This window comes from Trachypithecus francoisi, unplaced genomic scaffold (genome assembly GCF_009764315.1).
Source record: "Trachypithecus francoisi isolate TF-2019V2 unplaced genomic scaffold, Tfra_2.0 Lachesis_group3, whole genome shotgun sequence".
In the NCBI taxonomy this organism is placed as follows: domain Eukaryota; kingdom Metazoa; phylum Chordata; class Mammalia; order Primates; family Cercopithecidae; genus Trachypithecus; species Trachypithecus francoisi.
In genome coordinates this window covers 127559658-127580049 of record NW_022681468.1, presented here as the reverse complement: position 1 = coordinate 127580049, position 20392 = coordinate 127559658, and the positions used below count along the sequence as shown (strand labels likewise).

The 20392-nt window shown below is 42.3% G+C and overlaps 1 protein-coding gene across 1 annotated transcript; it reads right to left on the bottom strand.

Moving 5' to 3' along the window:
- Nucleotides 1–14551: 14551 nt before the first annotated feature.
- On the bottom strand, nucleotides 14552–16339 carry C2CD4B (C2 calcium dependent domain containing 4B). The gene is made up of 2 exons (XM_033189882.1): nucleotides 16250–16339; nucleotides 14552–16048 (listed from the first exon to the last, which is right to left on the bottom strand). Exon 2 carries the CDS (start codon nucleotides 16006–16008, stop codon nucleotides 14914–14916), a length of 1095 nt encoding a protein of 364 aa, XP_033045773.1. The 5' UTR covers nucleotides 16009–16048; nucleotides 16250–16339; the 3' UTR covers nucleotides 14552–14913.
- Between the last annotated feature and the right edge of the window lie 4053 nt (nucleotides 16340–20392).

Below are 20392 nucleotides of genomic sequence, written 5' to 3'. Positions count from 1 at the left end.
GGAGAAGACTTCTTATATGAACACCTCTACTCTTAGCTATCTGCTCTGTATATAACATTTTTACATCAAACACATTGTTGATTAGCTTTTTCTTGTATCAGTTCTACAAGTTTAATGGCTTGTGTGTAAACATAGTTTCAATAGTTTCATCCTATTATCATGATGAAAAATTCAAACAGGACAAATTTGATCAGGATACAGTAAAGAGATACATTCATGGCACAGCAAGTTGACTTTCTCCTTGTGCAGAGGAATACTGGAGACAGGGGATCCCAGAGGGTAAGGTTGGAGGAGTTGGACTGGGGAGAGACTAGAATGGATCTTAAATTTTAACGCTAAGAATTCTGAGCGATGTTAGCTATAGAAAGATTTTGTTTGCAATAAAAGCATAGTGTTAGGAAATTAAATCTGATGATAGTATAGTTTAAACAAATTTTTCAAAGGATAGATTATAGATAGAAAAGGATAATGAGAAAAATGTTATGGTAAAATGTTAATATTTGGAAATAGGTGAAAGGTATATGGGAGTTCTAGTAACAGTTTTAGCAATTGTTCTGTAAACCTGAATTACTTAAAAATAGTAATTAAAAAAAAAAAAACCCAACAATGGTGAAGAGGGAAAGAGGGAAACCCAGAGCAGAACAAGTAAAGGAGGAAGATGTGTGGCTCTGAGCCAGGTAGCTAGAAGGAGGTGTGGAGCTCTGTGTCAACATTTCTGACAGATGAGGCACCACCTCCTGACAGACAGACAGAGATAAGGGGTATCCATTCTTTTGTAAATCAGAAACTGGTCACCAATCTGCAAAATACATCCTGTTCCGTGCCAGATAAAATAAAATATGGATTTTTCCCTGTTAGGGTAAATACTAGTGTCCGGTCACATAAGGATATTTTGACAAAGCCTTGATATTCCCAAATGATGAAAACTCCTAGTGATGGCTGGATTTTAGAAGCAGACATCAGCCGAACTGTTATTTCTCTCTCTGGAACACGGCAGACGGAGTCTGAAGTATACAACCAGTGGAATGGAAAGATGTAATTTTTTGTGTTTTTGTTATTTAGTGCACTCACCCAGACATGTTCCCAGTAGACTAGCCTTTGTACAGGCTGAAGAGAGATGTGCATAAAGCCATGCGGCAAAATTATAATCATTTTCATGAGCTGAGAGGTGTTCAGATTACATTTGAAAATGAAAAACTGTTTACCTATTACTATGAATTTGCTCTGAATAAATTCAACAATCTCATTTAACCCTCTCATCTTCATACTCAATATTTTAGAAAAGACAAAACCTTAGTTCAAAGAAATTAAGCATTTCAGAGGCCATGCAGAGTATAGATTTGTCTTTCTGACTTTTCTTTCTCTTCTCTCCTCTTCTCTTCTGTCTCTCTCTCTCTCTCTCTCCTTTTCCAGCCCTTCCCCTTCCCCTTCCCCTTTCCCTTCCCTTCCCTTCCCTTCCCTTCCCTTCCCTTCCCTTCCCGTCCCTTCCCTTCCCTTCTCTTTCCTTTTTTGTATGCAGGAGGTTTATTGGGTATTGTTCTTGGGATCAATACCTGTGGGGAAGTGAAAGAAGTAGGATTGCTCAGAGAACAAATTCCAGAGGGGATCTGAGCTATGAGCTGTCAATAGCCAAACCTCTCAGTAGCTATAGGAATGAGTACTTCAGTCCTGGGAGGGGAGTGAGTAGATGTGGGAGGCATACCATAATATCCACTACAGACTTAAATATTTTTCCCATAAATATTTCCATATGTATATCTAAAGGACAAAGACATTCTTTAAAAACATATTTCTAATGCCATTACCATACCCAAATTTAGTTATTAGCAATTCATTAATATCCAATCTGTATTCAGCATTCAGGTTTCCAATTGTCTGATAAATAAAACTATATATATTTTTTATTTATTTATTTATTTATTTATTTTTTGAGACGGAGTCTCGCTCTGTCGCCCAGGCTGGAGTGCAATGGCTCGATCTCGGCTCACTGCAAGCTCCAACTCCCAGGTTCACACCATTCTCCTGCCTCAGCCTCCCAAGTAGCTGGGACTACAGGCGCCCGCCACTACTCCCTAATTTTTTGTATTTTTAGTAGAGATGGGGTTTCACTGTGTTAGCCAGGATGGTCTCGATCTCCTGACCTCGTGACCCCCCCACCTCGGTCTCCCAAAGTGCTGGGATTACAGGCGTGAGCCACCACGCTCGGCCAAATGTAACTATATATTATTTATTTACTTATTTATTTATAGTTTGCTTGATTTGGGGTTCAAATAAGGCTCATAAATTACAATCAATTAATATATCTTTTTGTTTATCTTTAAAATGACACATATTAATTGTACATATTTATGGGATACCTAGTGATGTTTCGATACATAAAATGTACAGTGATTATATCAGGCTAATTAGCATAGCCATTCATCTTAAACATTTACCTCATAAGCAACCTCAACTTTTCTTTCTTACTTCCTAAAAGGAAGAAGCATTTGTCTCATCAGGAGCTGACCTACGCACTCAGCTACTCAGATGGGCTCAATAGTTCTAAAGCTAAAATCCTTCCTCTTGCAGGAATCCATTCAGGATTGGGATTGCAACCCAAGTTGGGCCATTAAAATACACACAGACATTCTTCCTTAGTCTTATGGGTATGCTTTTAAAAGCAACGCCTTCTCATCAGCCTGGACCTCATGAGAAATTATGGAGTAGTTCCCGGTGGTTACTGGCCAATATCCTAGGACTCTAAGTGTGGCCTGCCTCAGGATAGAATGATTCTGTCTCACAAGGAATGCTGAAGGGAGTTCATCACACTGAAGGAAAAGGATGCTAACATGTAACAAGAAAACATCTGAAGCCACAAAACTCACTGACAAAAGTAAGCATACAGACAAATTCAGAATACTCTCATACCATAATCATGGTATATAAACCAATTATATTAAGTATCTTTTCTGACAATGGAATAAAACTAGAAATCAACAGAAGGAACTTTGAAAACTGTACAAATACATGAAAATTAAACAACATGCTCCTGAATGACCAATGGATCAATGAAGAAATTAAAAAGAAAATTTTAAAAATTATTCTGATAAATGGAAATGAAAACACAACTTTTCAAAACCTATATATACAACAAAAGCAGTTCTAAGAGGCAAGTTTATGGCAATAAATACCTACATCTAAAAGGTGGAAAGCACTCAAAAATAAAAAAATAAAAACTACTCTAACATTGCACCTCAAGGAACTAGAAAAATGAGAAAAAACGAAACCCCACATTAGCAGAATAAAGGAAATAATAAAAATCGGAGCAGAAATAAGTGAAATAGAGACAAAAAAATCAACACAAAAGATCAACAAAACAAAGAGTTGTTTTTTTGAAAAGATAAAAATTGATGAACATAAAGCTAGAGTAACTACTATGGTTTGAATGTGTCCCCCAAATTTCATGTGTTTGAAAATTAACCCCTAAATTCATATTTGATGGGCTATTTGGGAGGTAATTAGGCTGAGATGAAGTCATCAGGGTGGGGCCCCATAATAAGATTGGTGGCTCTATAAGAAGAGAAAGAGGAATGTAAGCTAGCATGTTCTTGCCCTCTTGCCATGTGATACCCTCCACCATGTTATGATGCAACAAAAAAACCCTAATCAGATAGAGCTGCTTGATCTTGAACTTCTTGGCCTCCAGAAATGTCAGAAATAAATTTCTTTTGTAAATAAATTACCCAGGGGCGGAGCAAGATGGCCGAATAGGAACAGCTCCAGTCTCCAACTCCCAGCGCGAGCGACACAGAAGACCGGTGATTTCTGCATTTTCAACTGAGGTACTGGGGTCATCTCTCTAGGGAGTGCCGGACAATCGGTGCTGGTCAGCTGCTGCAGCCTGACCAGCGTGAGCTGAAGCAGGGTGAGGCATCGCCTCACCTGGAAGCGCAAGGGGGAAGGGAATCCCTTTTCCTAGCCAGGGGAACTGAGACACACAACACCTGGAAAATCGGGTAACTCCCACCCCAATACTGCGCTTTAAGGAAACAGGCACACCAGGAGAATATATCCCACACCTGGCCGGGAGGGTCCCACGCCCACGGAGCCTCCCTCACTGCTAACACAGACGTCTGCGGCGATCTATCCGCAAGGCAGCAGCGAGGCTGGGGGAGGGGCGCCCACCATTGCTGAGGCTTAAGTAGGTAAACAAAGCCGCTGGGAAGCTCGAACTGGGTGGAGCTCACAGCAGCTCAAGGAAGCCTGCCTGTCTCTGTAGACTCTACCTCTGCGGACAGCGCACAGCTGCAGTCCATTAGGGGAAAGAGCGGGGGCCGGTGCAGACGCGAACGACTCTGTCTGACAGCTTTGGGGAGAGCCGTGGATCTCCTAACGCGGAGGTTGAGATCTGAGAACGGACAGACTGCCTGCTCAGGTGGGTCCCTGACCCCTGAGTAGCCTAGCTGGGAGACATCCCCCACTAGGGGCAGTCTGACACCCCACACCTCACAGGGTGGAGTCACCCCTGAGAGGAAACTTCCAAAGAAAGAATCAGACAGGTACACTCGCTGTTCAGCAATATTCTATCTTCGGCAACCTCTGCTGCTGATACCCAGGCAAACAGGGTCTGGAGTGGACCTCAAGCAATCTCCAACAGACCAACAGACAGTCCTTCTGACTGTCAGACGGAAAACTATCAAACAGGAAGGACACCTATACCAAAACCCCATCAGTACGTCACCATCATCAAAGTCCAGAGACAGATAAAACCACAAAGATGGGGAAGAAGCAGGGCAGAAAAGCTGGAAATTCAAAAAATAAGAGTGCATCTCCCCCTGCAAAGGAGCGCAGCCATCGCCAGCAACGGATCAAAGCTGGTCAGAGAATGACTTTGACGAGATGAGAGAAGAAGGCTTCAGTCCATCAAACCTCTCAGAGCTAAAGGAGGAATTACGTACCCAGCGCAAAGAAACTAAAAATCTTGAAAAAAAAGTGGAAGAATTGACAGCTAGACTAATTAATGCAGAGAAGATCATAAACGAAATGACAGAGATGAAAACCATGACACGAGAAATACGTGACAAATGCACAAGCTTCAGTAACCGACTCGATCAACTGGAAGAAAGAGTATCAGCGATTGAGGATCAAATGAATGAAATGAAGCGAGAAGAGAAACCAAAAGAAAAAAGAAGCAAAAGAAATGAACAAAGCCTGCAAGAAGTATGGGATTATGTAAAAAGACCAAATCTACGTCTGATTGGGGTGCCTGAAAGTGAGGGGGAAAATGGAACCAAGTTGGAAAACACTCTTCAGGATATCATCCAGGAGAACTTCCCCAACCTAGTAGGGCAGGCCAACATTCAAATTCAGGAAATACAGAGAACGCCACAAAGATACTCCTCCAGAAGAGCAACTCCAAGACACATAATTGCCAGATTCACCAAAGTTGAAATGAAGGAAAAAATCTTAAGGGCAGCCAGAGAGAAAGGTTGGGTTACCCACAAAGGGAAGCCCATCAGAATAACAGCAGACCTCTCGGCAGAAACTCTACAAGCCAGAAGAGAGTGGGGGCCAATATTCAACGTTCTTAAAGAAAAGAATTTTCAACCGAGAATTTCATATCCAGCCAAACTAAGCTTCATCAGTGAAGGAGAAAAAAATCCTTTACAGATAAGCAAATGCTTAGAGATTTTGTCACCACCAGGCCTGCCTTACAAGAGACCCTGAAGGAAGCCCTAAACATGGAAAGGAACAACCGGTACCAGCCATTGCAAAAACATGCCAAAATGTAAAGACCATCGAGGCTAGGAAGAAACTGCATCAACTAACGAGCAAAATAACCAGTTAATATCATAATGACAGGATCAAGTTCACACATAACAATATTAACCTTAAATGTCAATGGACTAAATGCTCCAATTAAAAGACACAGACTGGCAAACTGGATAAAGAGTCAAGACCCATCAGTCTGCTGTATTCAGGAGACCCATCTCACATGCAGAGACATACATAGGCTCAAAATAAAGGGATGGAGGAAGATCTACCAAGCAAATGGAGAACAAAAAAAAGCAGGGGTTGCAATCCTAGTCTCTGATAAAACAGACTTTAAACCATCAAAGATCAAAAGAGACAAAGAAGGCCATTACATAATGGTAAAGGGATCAATTCAACAGGAAGAGCTAACTCTCCTAAATATATATGCACCCAATACAGGAGCACCCAGATTCATAAAGCAAGTCCTTAGAGACCTACAAAGAGACTTAGACTCCCATACAATAATAATGGGAGACTTCAACACTCCACTGTCAACATTAGACAGATCAACGAGACAGAAAGTTAACAAGGATATCCAGGAATTGAACTCATCTCTGCACCAAGCGGACCTAATAGACATCTATAGAACTCTCCACCCCAAATCAACAGAATATACATTCTTCTCAGCACCACATCGCACTTATTCCAAAATTGACCCATAATTGGAAGTAAAGCACTCCTCAGCAAATGTACAAGAACAGAAATTATAACAAACTGTCTCTCAGACCACAGTGCAATCAAACTAGAACTCAGGACTAAGAAACTCAATCAAAACCGCTCAACTACATGGAAACTGAACAACCTGCTCCTGAATGACTACTGGGTACATAACGAAATGAAAGCAGAAATAAAGATGTTCTTTGAACCAATGAGAACAAAGATACAACATACCAGAATCTCTGGGACACATTTAAAGCAGTGTGTAGAGGGAAATTTATAGCACTAAATGCCCACAAGAGAAAGCAGGAGAGATCTAAAATTGACACTCTAACATCACAATTAAAAGAACTAGAGAGGCAAGAGCAAACACATTCAAAAGCTAGCAGAAGGCAAGAAATAACTAAGATCAGAGCAGACTGAAGGAGATAGAGACACAAAAAACCCTCCAAAAAATCAATGAATCCAGGAGTTGGTTTTTTGAAAAGATAAACAAAATTGACAGACCGCTAGCTAGACTAATAAAGAAGAAAAGAGAGAGGAATCAAATAGACGCAATAAAAAATGATAAAGGGGATATCACCACCGACCCCACAGAAATACAAACAACCATCAGAGAATACTATAAATGCCTCTACGCAAATCAACTAGAAAATCTAGAAGAAATGGATAATTTCTGGACACTTACACTCTCCCAAGACTAAACCAGGAAGAAGTTGAATCCCTGAATAGACCAATAGCAGGCTCTGAAATTGAGGCAACAATTAATAGCCTACCCACCAAAAAAGTCCAGGACCAGATGGATTCACAGCTGAATTCTACCAGAGGTACAAGGAGGAGCTGGTACCATTCCTTCTGAAACTATTTCAATCAATAGAAAAAGAGGGAATCCTCCCTAACTCTTTTTATGAGGCCAACATCATCCTGATACCAAAGCCTGGCAGAGACACAACAAAAAAAGAGAATTTTAGACAAATCCCTGATGAACATCGATGCAAAAATCCTCAATAAAATACTGGCAAACCGGATTCAGCAGCACATCAAAAAGCTTATCCACCATGATCAAGTGGGCTTCATCCCTGGGATGCAAGGCTGGTTCAACATTCGCAAATCAATAAACGTAATCCAGCATATAAACAGAACCAAAGACAAGAACCACATAATTATCTCAATCGATGCAGAAAAGGCTTTTGACAAAATTCAACAGCCCTTTATGCTAAAAACGCTCAATAAATTTGGTATTGATGGAACGTACCTCAAAATAATAAGAGCTATTTATGACAAACCCACAGCTAATATCATACTGAATGGGCAAAAACTGGAAAAATTCCCTTTGAAAACTGGCACAAGACAGGGATGCCCTCTCTCACCACTCCTATTCAACATAGTGTTGGAAGTTCTGGCTAGGGCAATCAGGCAAGAGAAAGAAATCAAGGGTATCCAGTTAGGAAAAGAAGAAGTCAAATTGTCCCTGTTTGCAGATGACATGATTGTATATTTAGAAAACCCCATTGTCTCAGCCCAAAATCTCCTTAAGCTGATAAGCAACTTCAGCAAAGTCTCAGGATACAAAATTAATGTGCAAAAATCACAAGCATTCTTATACACCAGTAACAGACAAGCAGAGAGCCAAATCAGGAATGAACTTCCATTCACAATTGCTTCAAAGAGAATAAAATACCTAGGAATCCAGCTTACAAGGGATGTAAAGGACCTCTTCAAGGAGAACTACAAACACTGCTCAGTGAAATCAAAGAGGACACAAACAAATGGAAGAACATACCATGCTCATGGATAGGAAGAATCAATATCGTGAAAATGGCCATACTGCCCAAGGTGATTTATAGATTCAATGCCATCCCCATCAGCTACCAATGACTTTCTTCACAGAATTGGAAAAAACTGCTTTAAAGTTCATATGGAACCAAAAAAGAGCCCGCATTGCCAAGACAATCCTAAGTCAAAAGGACAAAGCTGGAGGCGTCACGCTACCTGACTTCAAACTATACTACAAGGCTACAGTAACCAAAACAGCATGGTACTGGTACCACAACAGAGATATAGACCAATGGAACAGAACAGAGTCCTCAGAAATAATACCACACATCTACAGCCATCTGATCTTTGACAACCTGAGAGAAACAAGAAATGGGGAAAGGATTCCCTATTTAATAAATGGTGCTGGGAAAATTGGCTAGCCATAAGTAGAAAGCTGAAACTGGATCCTTTCCTTACCCCTTATACGAAAATTAATTCAAGATGGATTAGAGACTTAAATGTTAGACCTAATACCATAAAAACCCTAGAAGAAAATCTAGGTAGTACCATTCAGGACATAGGCATGGGCAAGGACTTCATGTCTAAAACACCAAAAGCAACGGCAGCAAAAGCAAAATTGACACATGGGATCTAATTAAACTAAAGAGCTTTTGCACAGCTAAAGAAACTACCATCAGAGTGAACAGGCAACCTACAGAATGGGAAAAAATTTTTGCAACCTACTCATCTGACAAAGGGCTAATATCCAGAATCTACAAAGAACTCAAACAAATATACAAGAAAAAAAAAACAACCCCATCAAAAAGTGGGCAAAGGATATGAACAGACATTTCTCAAAAGAAGACATCCATACAGCCAACAGACACATGAAAAAATGCTCATCATCACTCGCCATCAGAGAAATGCAAATCAAAACCACAATGAGATACCATCTCACACCAGTTAGAATGGCAATCATTAAGAAGTCAGGAAACAACAGGTGTTGGAGAGGATGTGGAGAAATAGGAACACTTTTACACTGTTGGTGGGATTGTAAACTAGTTCAACCATTATGGAAAACAGTATGGCGATTCCTCAAGGATCTAGAACTAGATGTACCATATGACCCAGCCATCCCACTACTGGGTATATACCAAAGGATTATAAATTACTCTACTACAAAGACACATGCACACGTATGTTTATTGCGGCACTATTCACAATAGCAAAGACTTGGAATCAACCCAAATGTCCATCTGTGACAGACTGGATTAAGAAAATGTGGCACATATACACCATGGAATACTATGCAGCCATCAAAAAGGATGAGTTTGCGTCCTTTGTAGGGACATGGATGCAGCTGGAAACCATCATTCTTAGCAAACTATCACAAGAAGAGAAAACCAAACACCGCATGTTCTCACTCATAGGTGGGAACTGAACAATGAGATCACTTGGACTCGGGAAGGGGAACATCACACACTGGGGCCTATCATGGGGAGGGGGGAGGAGGGAGGGATTGCATTGGGGAGTTATACATGATATAAACGTCATGCACATGTACCCTAGAACTTAAAGTATAATAAAAAATAAAAATAAAAAATAAATTACCCAGCATGTGGTTTTCTGTTATAGCAAAAAAAAAAAAAAGTACTAACACACTATGAAAAATAAAAAAAAATACATGACTCAAATAAATAAAATCAGAGATAAAAAAGAAGACATTATAATGCATACCACAGAAACACAAAGAATCATAAGAGACTATTATGAACGACTTATATGTTAATGAATTGGAAAACCTAGAAGAAATTAATTAACTCCTGGACACATGCAACCTACTAAGACTGAATCATGAAGAAATAGAAAACCCAATCATACCAATAATGAGTAATAAGATTGAATCAGTAATAAAATGTCTCCCATCAAAAAAAGCCTAGGACCTAATGGTTTCACTGCAGAATTTTACCAAACATTTAAAGAAGAACTAACCAATTCTTCTCAAGCTATTCTCAAAAAATGGAAGGGGGGGGGAAATTCTTCCAAACTCGTTCTTTGAGGCCAGAATTACCCTGACACCAAAATTAGAAAAAAACACAACAAAAAAGAAAACTATAGGCCAATATCCCTGAAGAACACAAATACAAAAATCCGCAACAAATTACTAGCAAACTGAATTCAATAGCATAGTGAAAAGATCCTTCACCATGATAAAGTGGGATTCATCCCAGAGATACAAGGATAGTTCAACATACACAAATCAAAAAACAAGTAAACAATCCCTTTTATGATAGCTACAAAAAATAAAATTTTTTAACTCCGAATAATTTTTTTTTATTTCAATAGGTTTCTGGGGAACAGGTGTGTTTCCTTACATGAACAAGTTACTTAGTGGTGATTTCTGAGATTTTGGTGCAACCATCATCTGAGCAGTATACACTGTACCCAATGTGTAGTCTTTTATTCCTCACCGAGCTCCAAGTACCCCAAAGTCCATTGTATAATTTTTATGCCTTTGCGTCCTCATAGCTTAGCTCCCACTTATCAGTGAGAACATATGATGCTTGAAAACCTCAGAAAAGGCCGGGCGCGGTGGCTCAAGCCTGTAATCCCAGCACTTTGGGAGGCCGAGACGAGCGGATCACAAGGTCAGGAGATCAAGACCATCCTGGCTAATACGGTGAAACCCCGTCTCTACTAAAGAATACAAAAAACTAGCCGGGCGACGATGCGGGCGCCTGTAGTCCCAGCTACTTGGGAGGCGGAGGCAGGAGAATGGCGTAAACCTGGGAGGCGGAGCTTGCAGTGAGCTGAGATCCTGCCACCGCACTCCAGCCTGGGCGACAGAGCCAGACTCCGTCTCAAAAAAAAAAAAAAAAAAAGAAAACCGCAGAAAAAGTTCAACCAAGGAGGTAAAAGATCTCCACAATGAAAACTATAAAACATTGGTGAAAGAAATTGAAAAGGACACAAAGAAATGAAAACATATCCTGTGTGCATGGACTGGAAAAATTAATATTGTTAAAATGCCCACACTGTCCAAAGCAATCTACAGATTGAATGCAATACCTATCAAGATACCAATGACATTCCCCACAGAAATAGAAAAAAAAAAATCCTTATATTTGTGTAGAATCACAGAAGACCCTGAATAGCCACAGCAATTTTGAGGCAAAAGGATAAAGCTGAAGGCATCACCCTACACCACTTCAAAATATATTACAAAGTTGTAATAACCAAAACAGCATGGTATTGGCATAAAAACCAACACATAGACCAGTGGAGCAGAATAGACAATCAAGAAATAGATCTAAACATTTACGACTGATTTTTAATGAAGGTGCCAAGAAGACACATTGGGAAAGGACAGTCCTTTTAATAAATGGTGGTAGGAAAACTGGATATGAACATGTAGAAGAATGAAACTAGACCCCTATCTTTCACCACATACAAAAATTAAACTCAAAATGGATTACAAACTTAAATGTAAGATCCCAAACTGTGAAACTGCTACAAGAAAACATAAGGGAAATACTTCATGACATTGGTCTGGACAAGAATTATTTAGATATGACCTCAAAAGCATTGGCAACAAAAGAAAAAATAGACAAATGAAATTACATGATACTAAAAAGCTTCTGCACAGCAAAGGAAACAATCAACAGAATGAAGAGACAAACTATAGAACTGGGGAAAATTTTGAAAGCTATGCATCAGGCAAGGGGTTAATATCCAGAATATATGATAAATTCAGACAACTCAATAGCAAACAAATTTAAAAATCCAAACAATCTGATTTTAAAATGGGCAAAAGAAGACGTACAAATAGCCAACAGGTAGATGAAAAAGTGCTCAGCATCACTAATCATCAGGAAAGTGAAAATTGAAATCACAATAAAGTACCACCTCACCTCAGCTAATGTGGCTATTATCAAAAAGACAAAAACAAAAAACAAATGCTAGCAACAATGTAGAGAAGGCAGAACTCTTATACACTGTTGGTGGGAATGTAAATTAATACACCCATTATGAAGAAGATGACAAACATTCTTCAAAAATTTGAAAATAGAACTACCATAGGCTCCAGCAATTTCACTAGTGGATATATATTCAAAGGAAAGGAAATCAGTATGTTGAAAAGATATCTTTACTCCCATCTTAATTGGTGCATTATTCACACTAGCTAAGGTATGGAATCAACTTAAGTGTCCATCAAGGAATGAATGGATAAAATAATTTAGTATCTATACACAATAGATTGCTATTCAGCCATTAAAAAATGAAATCCTATCATTTGCAACAATGTGGATGAACCTAGTGAAAATGATGTTAATTGAAATAAGCCCAGCACAGGAGAAATACTGCATGCCGCTTCTAGTCAGCCATCTTGCTGATGTCACTCTCGGATTTCAGTGATCTTGACATTATATATATTAATATATATTTACATATTTATGTAAATATATAAAATATATAAATTTATATAAATATAATCAGTCACAAACAAATGTTGTATTTCATCAAGTGCTCATTCCAGATTCTTTACCTATTAAGAAGTCAATTTTTGGAGGCCGAGACGGGCGGATCACGAGGTCAGGAGATCGAGACCATCCTGGCTAACACAGTGAAACCCCGTCTCTACTAAAAATACAAAAAACTAGCCGGGCGAGATGGCGGGCGCCTGTAGTCCCAGCTACTTGGGAGGCTGAGGCAGGAGAATGGCGTGAACCCGGGAGGCGGAGCTTGCAGTGAGCTGAGATCCGGTCACTGCACTCCAGCCCGGGCGACAGAGCGAGACTCCGCCTCAAAAAAAAAAAAAAAAAAAAAAAAAAAAAAAAAAAAAAAAAAAAGAAGTCAATTTTTTACATGAAGTTTCATTTTTGTAAATTGAGCCCTCTGAAAAGGAATGTCTTTATGTATGTCATCTTCATTATGTTCTCTGAAGTCTACAGAATGAAACTAATTCCATTTTTACTAAATACATGTATTTATTTTTACTAAATAAAAACATGTATTTATTTATGAATATATGAATACATAGGTTATTTATGAATACATAGGTTGAACAGTCTCTTCTTCTTGGAATACTTTCCTCCAACACACTGGCCTCACTTCCTCTGACCCACAAGGGTGGGTCAGTCTTCTAGAGAAGTCAGAACACTTGGTTCTTGTTTGAATTCAGCTATGCACATGAGCTGTATAGCTTTGGGCATGTCATCTCTGTGGTGTTTTCTCAATTTCAAAAGTAGTTTGATGAGATTATTTTTAAAGGCTAATTTGTTCACTTTGAAATAATATTTAAAATACAGGATTTTTATTTAGTATGATCAAATTTTTACCGGGATCCCATTATTGTAACAACAATGTAGAAGAAATTTCTGATGGAGAATGAGTGCAAACTGTTGCTTATGGAGAAATTTACCATGGGGATACTGAAGGGTTCTACTTTCCCTCTCCTGGCTCTTCTAAGTCTTCAGTCTCAGGTAGCCATACCTTTGCCAGTCTCCACTTCAAGAGCAGGGAGAAACAACTGGAAAGAAAGGAGACCTGAAGGAGTTCATTCTCTGGAACATTATTGAGCACTATTCAACAGTACAGTGCAAATCTTTTCAGGTTTGCTATCATATTTCACATGTATTCAAGGGTTATTTGGATATTAAGGCATATCTTCACAAAACCATGTAAGGTAGCTATTACTCCCTTTTCACTGATGGAGAAAATGAGGCTCAGGGAGATGAACTTATTTGCCCTAGTCCAGACAAGTGGCAGAAAAAAATTGAACTCTGTATCTGTCTCCCACTCCATTGTGCTTTCCACTACGTGGTGGATTCCTGTAGCCCAGGGCAAATTCTCTTGGGTGTAATCAGTTTTCAGTGGACTCGGGTTTATTTGTTGAATTAACAAATGAAAATCAGTTGGATTTTAAAAATACTCTGTAGAACCCAGTGTTCAAGAAACTTGACAATTTACTTTTTAACTCATCTAGGAAATCCCACTGCAAGCTAATTACTGTGTAATTAGACATACAGCTAGGTGAGAAAATGCTACAAAAAATGTCACCTTGTTTACAGAGGCAGGAAAGATTTATTTTCTAAGATTTCCTAGGTAAGGAAGAGAAAGACCCCAGGAATAGCTATTCCCTACGTAATCATCTATTGGAAGGTCCTCCACTTCCCATTTCTTTTCCTCAGCAATTTTTGAAAAATTAACTTCCAAAAGAAACCTGTTCTTCCCACCAAGGTCTCACTCTGATGCGTGCACGTGCACGCACACAAGTTAGGCTATCACCTATGCCGCATCAATATGTAAAGCTGTGTATATGAATCGTAACACTGGGCATGACTCTGAATGAATAACTTGCTTTATTAAAAAAAAAAAAAACTGTTAAACAATGATAGAAAACCGGAAGGAATGAAAAACAATGCAGATGGGTGTACTTCCTTTCTCTCCCAGTCCCAAGCCAACCCATTTTTCCTTGGAATGTAAAAAATGGTCTGGAAAGAGGAATGGGGGTCCTGTGAACAGAACGGGGAGTCATTATCTTTTTCTTCTCTACCAATAAACGATGACAAATGTGGACGGTGAGGAACTAAAACGTCAATAAAGCAATATCATAAATAGAAAAATAAATAACATTTATTTTGTACCACGCGGCTGTCAGTGTCCTGAGTCCTGGGGCAGAGCGCCTTGGGGAGGGCTGGGCCCTCAGAGCAGCAGGAGGGCGCCCAGAGACAGCTCCCCCTGGCCCAGCAGGCGGCCCCGCTCCCGGCCGCCGCCCTCGTCCCAGGCCTTGACGCGAACAGCCAGGCGGCGCACCTCGTCCTCCGAGAGGCCGTCGAAGCAGAAGTCCTGGTCAAAGGAGGCCTTGCGGCTGCGCCCCACCACAGTGCTGCATTGCCGACGCGCGGTGTCCGGCGGCCGCAGGACGAGGCTGAGGCGGCAGCGGGCGGCACGAGGCCCCGGGGCGCCTCCTGAGAGGCCCTCGGCGCGGAACAGCCGGAGACGGAGGCGCCCGGTTCCCGGACAGTACTCAGCGGCCAGGCGCAAGGCGTCGCCGGCGCGGCCCAGAGCCAGGGTGCCCTCGGCCTCCAGGCGCTCAGGAAGCGGGTCCCGGGACGAAGGCGGGCTCCCGGAGGGGGCCCGGGCCGGGGACTGGGAGCCCGCGCGGCGCTCCTCGTCCTCGTTCCCGCTGGAGACGGAGCGGGCGCGCGCCAGGCGGCGACTCCTCCTGGCCCGCAGCGCGCGGCTCAGCAGCCCGTCGGGGGCGCGCAGAAGATGGCAGCCGCGGGGCCGCGGGACGAGCGCGTCCTGAGGCGAGCGGGGACGGCCGGGGACCGCGGGGGTGGCCTGGCCCGGAGCTCGCGGGCCGCACAGGGTCCCCAGGGGGGCGTCCGAGCCGCAGCCGCCGCCATAGGTGTGGGTCCGAGGCCGGGGCGCGGACGGGTCCCCGAGCAGGAGCGACTCCTTGCGACACGTGTGCGGGCTCTCGAGCAGCACGCAGAAGCCGTAGGCGGTGCGTACACGGGGCAGGTGCGGCAGCGACAACGCGGCCTGTGAGCGCGGGTCCCAGTCCGTGCGGCCGGCGTCCTCGTCTGCCGCGCGGGGCCACAGGTCGCGTTCAGCGGCGCAGCGCCGGGGCAGGGCGGCGGCCCGGCTTGGAGACTCGAGCGCGCAGGGCGCCGGCAGCCGCGGCGGGATGCAGAATTCGGGGATGCGATTCGGCGTGAGCACTTTAGCAAAGGCGGGCTTCGGCGCGGAGCTGCCTGAGTTGGAGGAGCAGAGTTTCTCCAGGAGCCGCATCCTTGGAGGCTGAGGCTAGGAGTGGCAGGAAGAGATGCGTCTGCGGGAGAGAGAAGCTGCTGAGTTTGGGCGCCTGGGGCTGCTGGAGCCCCTCGACGCGGCTGGATTCCCTCCCCCGGACCCTGTAAACGTCCCGACGTGTTTAAGACCCTGGACCAGTTCCAGCCTTGCTTTCTGCACCCACAAATCAGCCCCGATTCCGTTCTTTTGTACTAAATAAAGGAATAAATAGAAATCAGACCTTTCTTCTTCAGTGTCTCTGGGTCTGGTTGCAAGCTCAGTGGCTGTGGTCCCTAGCCCGCTGCTGGGGCGCCACTTTCGGTACTGCGACCGGGAGAGTGGCGCTCCCCTTTTATACAGTAGGCTGAGTCCCGCCCAGCTGCCGCGGACCAACCCAGAGGCGCTGCACATCCCGCCTTCCCGCCACCCTCTCCCAGGACGCCGGGGGCTCTGCACTGGGCGCTCAGGTCTGCGCGAAGCTGTCGCGGGAGCAGGCACTTTGTGGTCAGCTCTGGGACCTGCATTTGCAGTGAGTGCGTGGGCCCCAGGCAAGGCCTGGGAAAGGTTGCAGGTGAAGAGAGGGCACCCTGTCGTCCTGCCAAGGAAAAATTGGCGGCTGAAAATGTTTTCGGCTTCTCGGAGAAGGTGAGGCTGGATGAGGAAACAGGAAGTTAATTTTGCTAGGAGATAAACCGTCACTCACCCTGCATGTCACCTGGACGTGACCTGCACGTCCTGGGAGCTTCTGTTATCCTGTCCCCATGCACTCACAGTGTACAGACCAATGTGGTTTCCAAGTATTCATATACCTATTTACTGCCTGCCTCCCTCTGCTAGACTGTGGTCTTTTTGATAGCATTGGCCCTGGCTCAGTCCACGCCCTAAGTACTGGTGAAGTGGGTAAATTAATCTTTGAGAAAATTTCTGATCGCTTCTTGGCCTTTTGGCTAAGATCAAGTGGAGAAAGCTTCTGAATGGCTGGAGGCTCTGCCTGTCATCTTGATAGTCACAAAACATGGGGCTTCTGGCTAGTGCCGTTTTTAAAGCTACCCCTTTTCTTTATGCTCTAGCATGGAGGTATCCAGTTAGAAAACATCTTCCCGAACTCTAGCTTCTTTCTTTCCACCCCAACCTTCATTTTCTGAGATGAGAAGACTGAAATCCCAGAGGAACCTGAGGAAATTCCAGAAAGGTTAAAAAGAGCCAGTTAATGGCAGAAGCGGGAATTAGCAATTTCCTGTTTCTTTGGCTTTGCATGTGATGCTTCCTGTGATCTGAAATGCCCTTTCTCTGCTTTTTTGTTATATAGGAACTCCTGTTTATTTTCTGTAATTCAGCCCATGCATCGTCCCTTTCAGGTGCCTTCACCCAACTCCCCTGCTCCAGTTCCTCAGCCCCTCCTTATTTCCTTCCTACATCTAGGGGCCACCATTGTTGCAGTTCACAACTTTGGAATTTTCGGTTTACAGTTTTGTCTCCCCTAGTAGACTTGTGGGTTTTCAGTGGGTAAGGACTGGGGCAGCTCAACCAGTGGGGGATTTCAAGAGTCTATTAGGAATATAGGAAAAATAAAATAAAAGCCCTAAGATCAAGAACTGGGACTGCCTCCATCCCAGTTGCCTTATCCAGGGTACAAGCCTGGCTGTCTTATTCATCTCTACATAATTCTAGCACCCAGGATACAATGCCAGGCAAATAGTAAGGGCTTAGCAAATATTTGATGAATTGTATTGAATTGATACTGAGCTGCAGGTCTTATGACTGTCAGGTGCTTTCAACCACATATCTCTCTACGTAATTTGATTTATTTCTCACAGAAAACCAATAAGGAAGACATTGTTTCTGTTGCCCAGATGAGAAACTGAGGGGCTTGCCTAGGGTCATTCAAGCTATGATCATAGCCTACATAGCCTAAGTCCTAGCTTTTTGGCTAATTTCTTCTAATTCATTCCTTCTTTCCTTTCTTCTTTTCTTCCACCCTTCCTCCATCTATTCACTCAATTCAATATAATTCACTGAGTCTACTGTGTGTCAGACACTGTGTGATTTGTATTGCCCTTTACACCCAGAATGTTAATTCTTACAGCATCCCAGTCTACTGTTAAGTAGTATTTTCCACTATACTTGCTTTGGAATAAGCCCCATTATTTTTAAATCCTTAAAGGTAAGAAGAGTGTTTCTCTGGGCTAATAATACTTTACTTCTTAATTGACCCACAGGTTCTGCATCCCCCAATTCAGCCAACCACGGATGGGAAATATTTGGAAAAAATAATAATACAAAAGAAATGAAGCAATAAAATAACTATTCACATAGCATTTACATTGTAGTAGGTGTTATAAGTAATCTAGCGATAACTTAAAGTATATGAGAAGATATTCATAGGTTATATGCAAATACTATGCCATTTTATATAAGGAACTTGAACATCCAAGGATTTTGGTATCTTGAGGGACCTTGGAACCAATCCCCCTCACACACCGAGGGACATCTGTATGCTTTTTTGATGGGGCAAGTATCAGTCAATATGCAGCCACTGGAGCCAGGGAGCAGTAACCATTCCTGCTAAAGCCAAATTTTCAGGCAGAAACATCCTGAGGGGTCTCTGACAGGATCATTTCCCTGTGATTCATCAGGCCGATATGCAGATTCATGGGCAAAAGGTCTTCTCTAAAGCGGAGCACACCAGCATTGTGTCCTGCAGTAGATGCAGCTCATTTCAAATTAAACCTCAGTGAAAATGGCCTTGGTGACAACGAACACTCAGACATCATATCGGTGGGTGAAAGCCGCTGAAAGCAGGACATGGGATTTGAGTGATTGCACTCCCAGCACTTCCATGTTTACAGAGCAATGCAAGCATGGCTATTAACACAGTCCCTATCTAGAGGGTTTTCCAAAACTGTTATCTTCCCATGAATCAATAGTCTATAGAAGAGAAAGTAAGATACAGGGAAATTAAATGACTTACCCAGGGATACTCTTCAGATGGTCACTTATTCAACCACAGCTACAGGCTGGAACCACAGTTGGAGGCCTGGCTTCCTTCCATAGTCTTAAATCTTCTTAAATCACATTGGGAGAAAATAAAAAAACAGCTCCTCAGTGGAAACTTTGATCACTCCAGTTGTTTCATTGTTTTCTACCTCATTACCACATAAAGGCCACTATCATCTTGTATCCAAACCTTGAAATTGTTGTCTTAAAGAAATGATCTCTTTAATAACATTAATGTTTACCGACTATGTAGTAGGTGGAAGTCATGTTAATTGCTTCATATACTTTATCTTATCTAATCAAACCTATAAAGGAGGTAGAGCTGCAGAAACAGGCTTACAAAGGGAAAAGAACAATAACAAAACTTGTTGTAAGTCTCACATATAGTAAAAGCAGGGCTGGAACTCAAATCCAGGCCCATCTGGCTCATGGTTCTGTGTGCTTATAACCCCTTCCCTACACAGTGCCTCTCTCAAAGCCATTTCTCCTGAATCCAGCTCCTCTCTAGGTAGCTAGATAATAGAGAAAGAGAACCTTGTTCCCAGGCCTTGAGTTGAAACTTGTACACCTTATTGATTATACCAGTACCTAATATATTAAAGCACGACATTGTCATAAGCAGGAAAGCACACATTATGCACAGTAGTGCTGTGCCATTTGTAGACAGAATCCTTGTCCCCCCAGGAAGTATAGTCATTCTCTTTACTCATGTTATACATGCTTCCAAAAAAAGGATTGGGGTTGTTTACATAACAAGGACCCAGGGAATTTATCAGCTGCTGGAAACTGATATGATGAAAATGGAAAAGACATGCAATTAACTGAATGAAGAACCTTGAATGAGGTCACAAACTGACACCTGTCAACACCTATATCCCGAGGGTGGGAAGGGTAAGTTGTAAAGGCAGCTAAAGAGGCTCTAGTGGGAAGGCTTGGGATGTTGACAAGTCCTAAAGGAGCCTCATAGTCCACTAGCCTTGGAAGGCCATGGAAGAACCAGTCTGAATGTCTAGCAGTCTGAGAATGGCCATGTCCCTATACAGAACAAAATACAGTCATGGGAAATCATTATCTAGAAGACTGTAGCAACAGTCTGCATTCTGTTTGTGAGATTCACTTATGTTCCATGTATAGCGCTAGTTCATTAGCTTTCACTGACTTACATCATTTATCGTACTGTTTTCTTGCTATATTCCATCATTTAACGTACTCTGTTTTCTTGCTGACGGATATTTTGTTTCTGATTCTTCCAGTGCTGGTATGATTATCTGTGTACCTGTCTTCTTAATCACCTATGCAAAAGTTCTCTAGAGTACATCTCTAGGAACATAATAGCTGGTAATAGGATATTTGCATCTTCAATTTTAATGCAAAATCAGTTTCCTCG

Coding starts and splice junctions, on each gene's coding strand:
- C2CD4B (XM_033189882.1), bottom strand. CDS start 16,008: ATGCGGCTCCTGGAGAAACTCTGCTCCTCCAACTCAGGCAGCTCCGCG.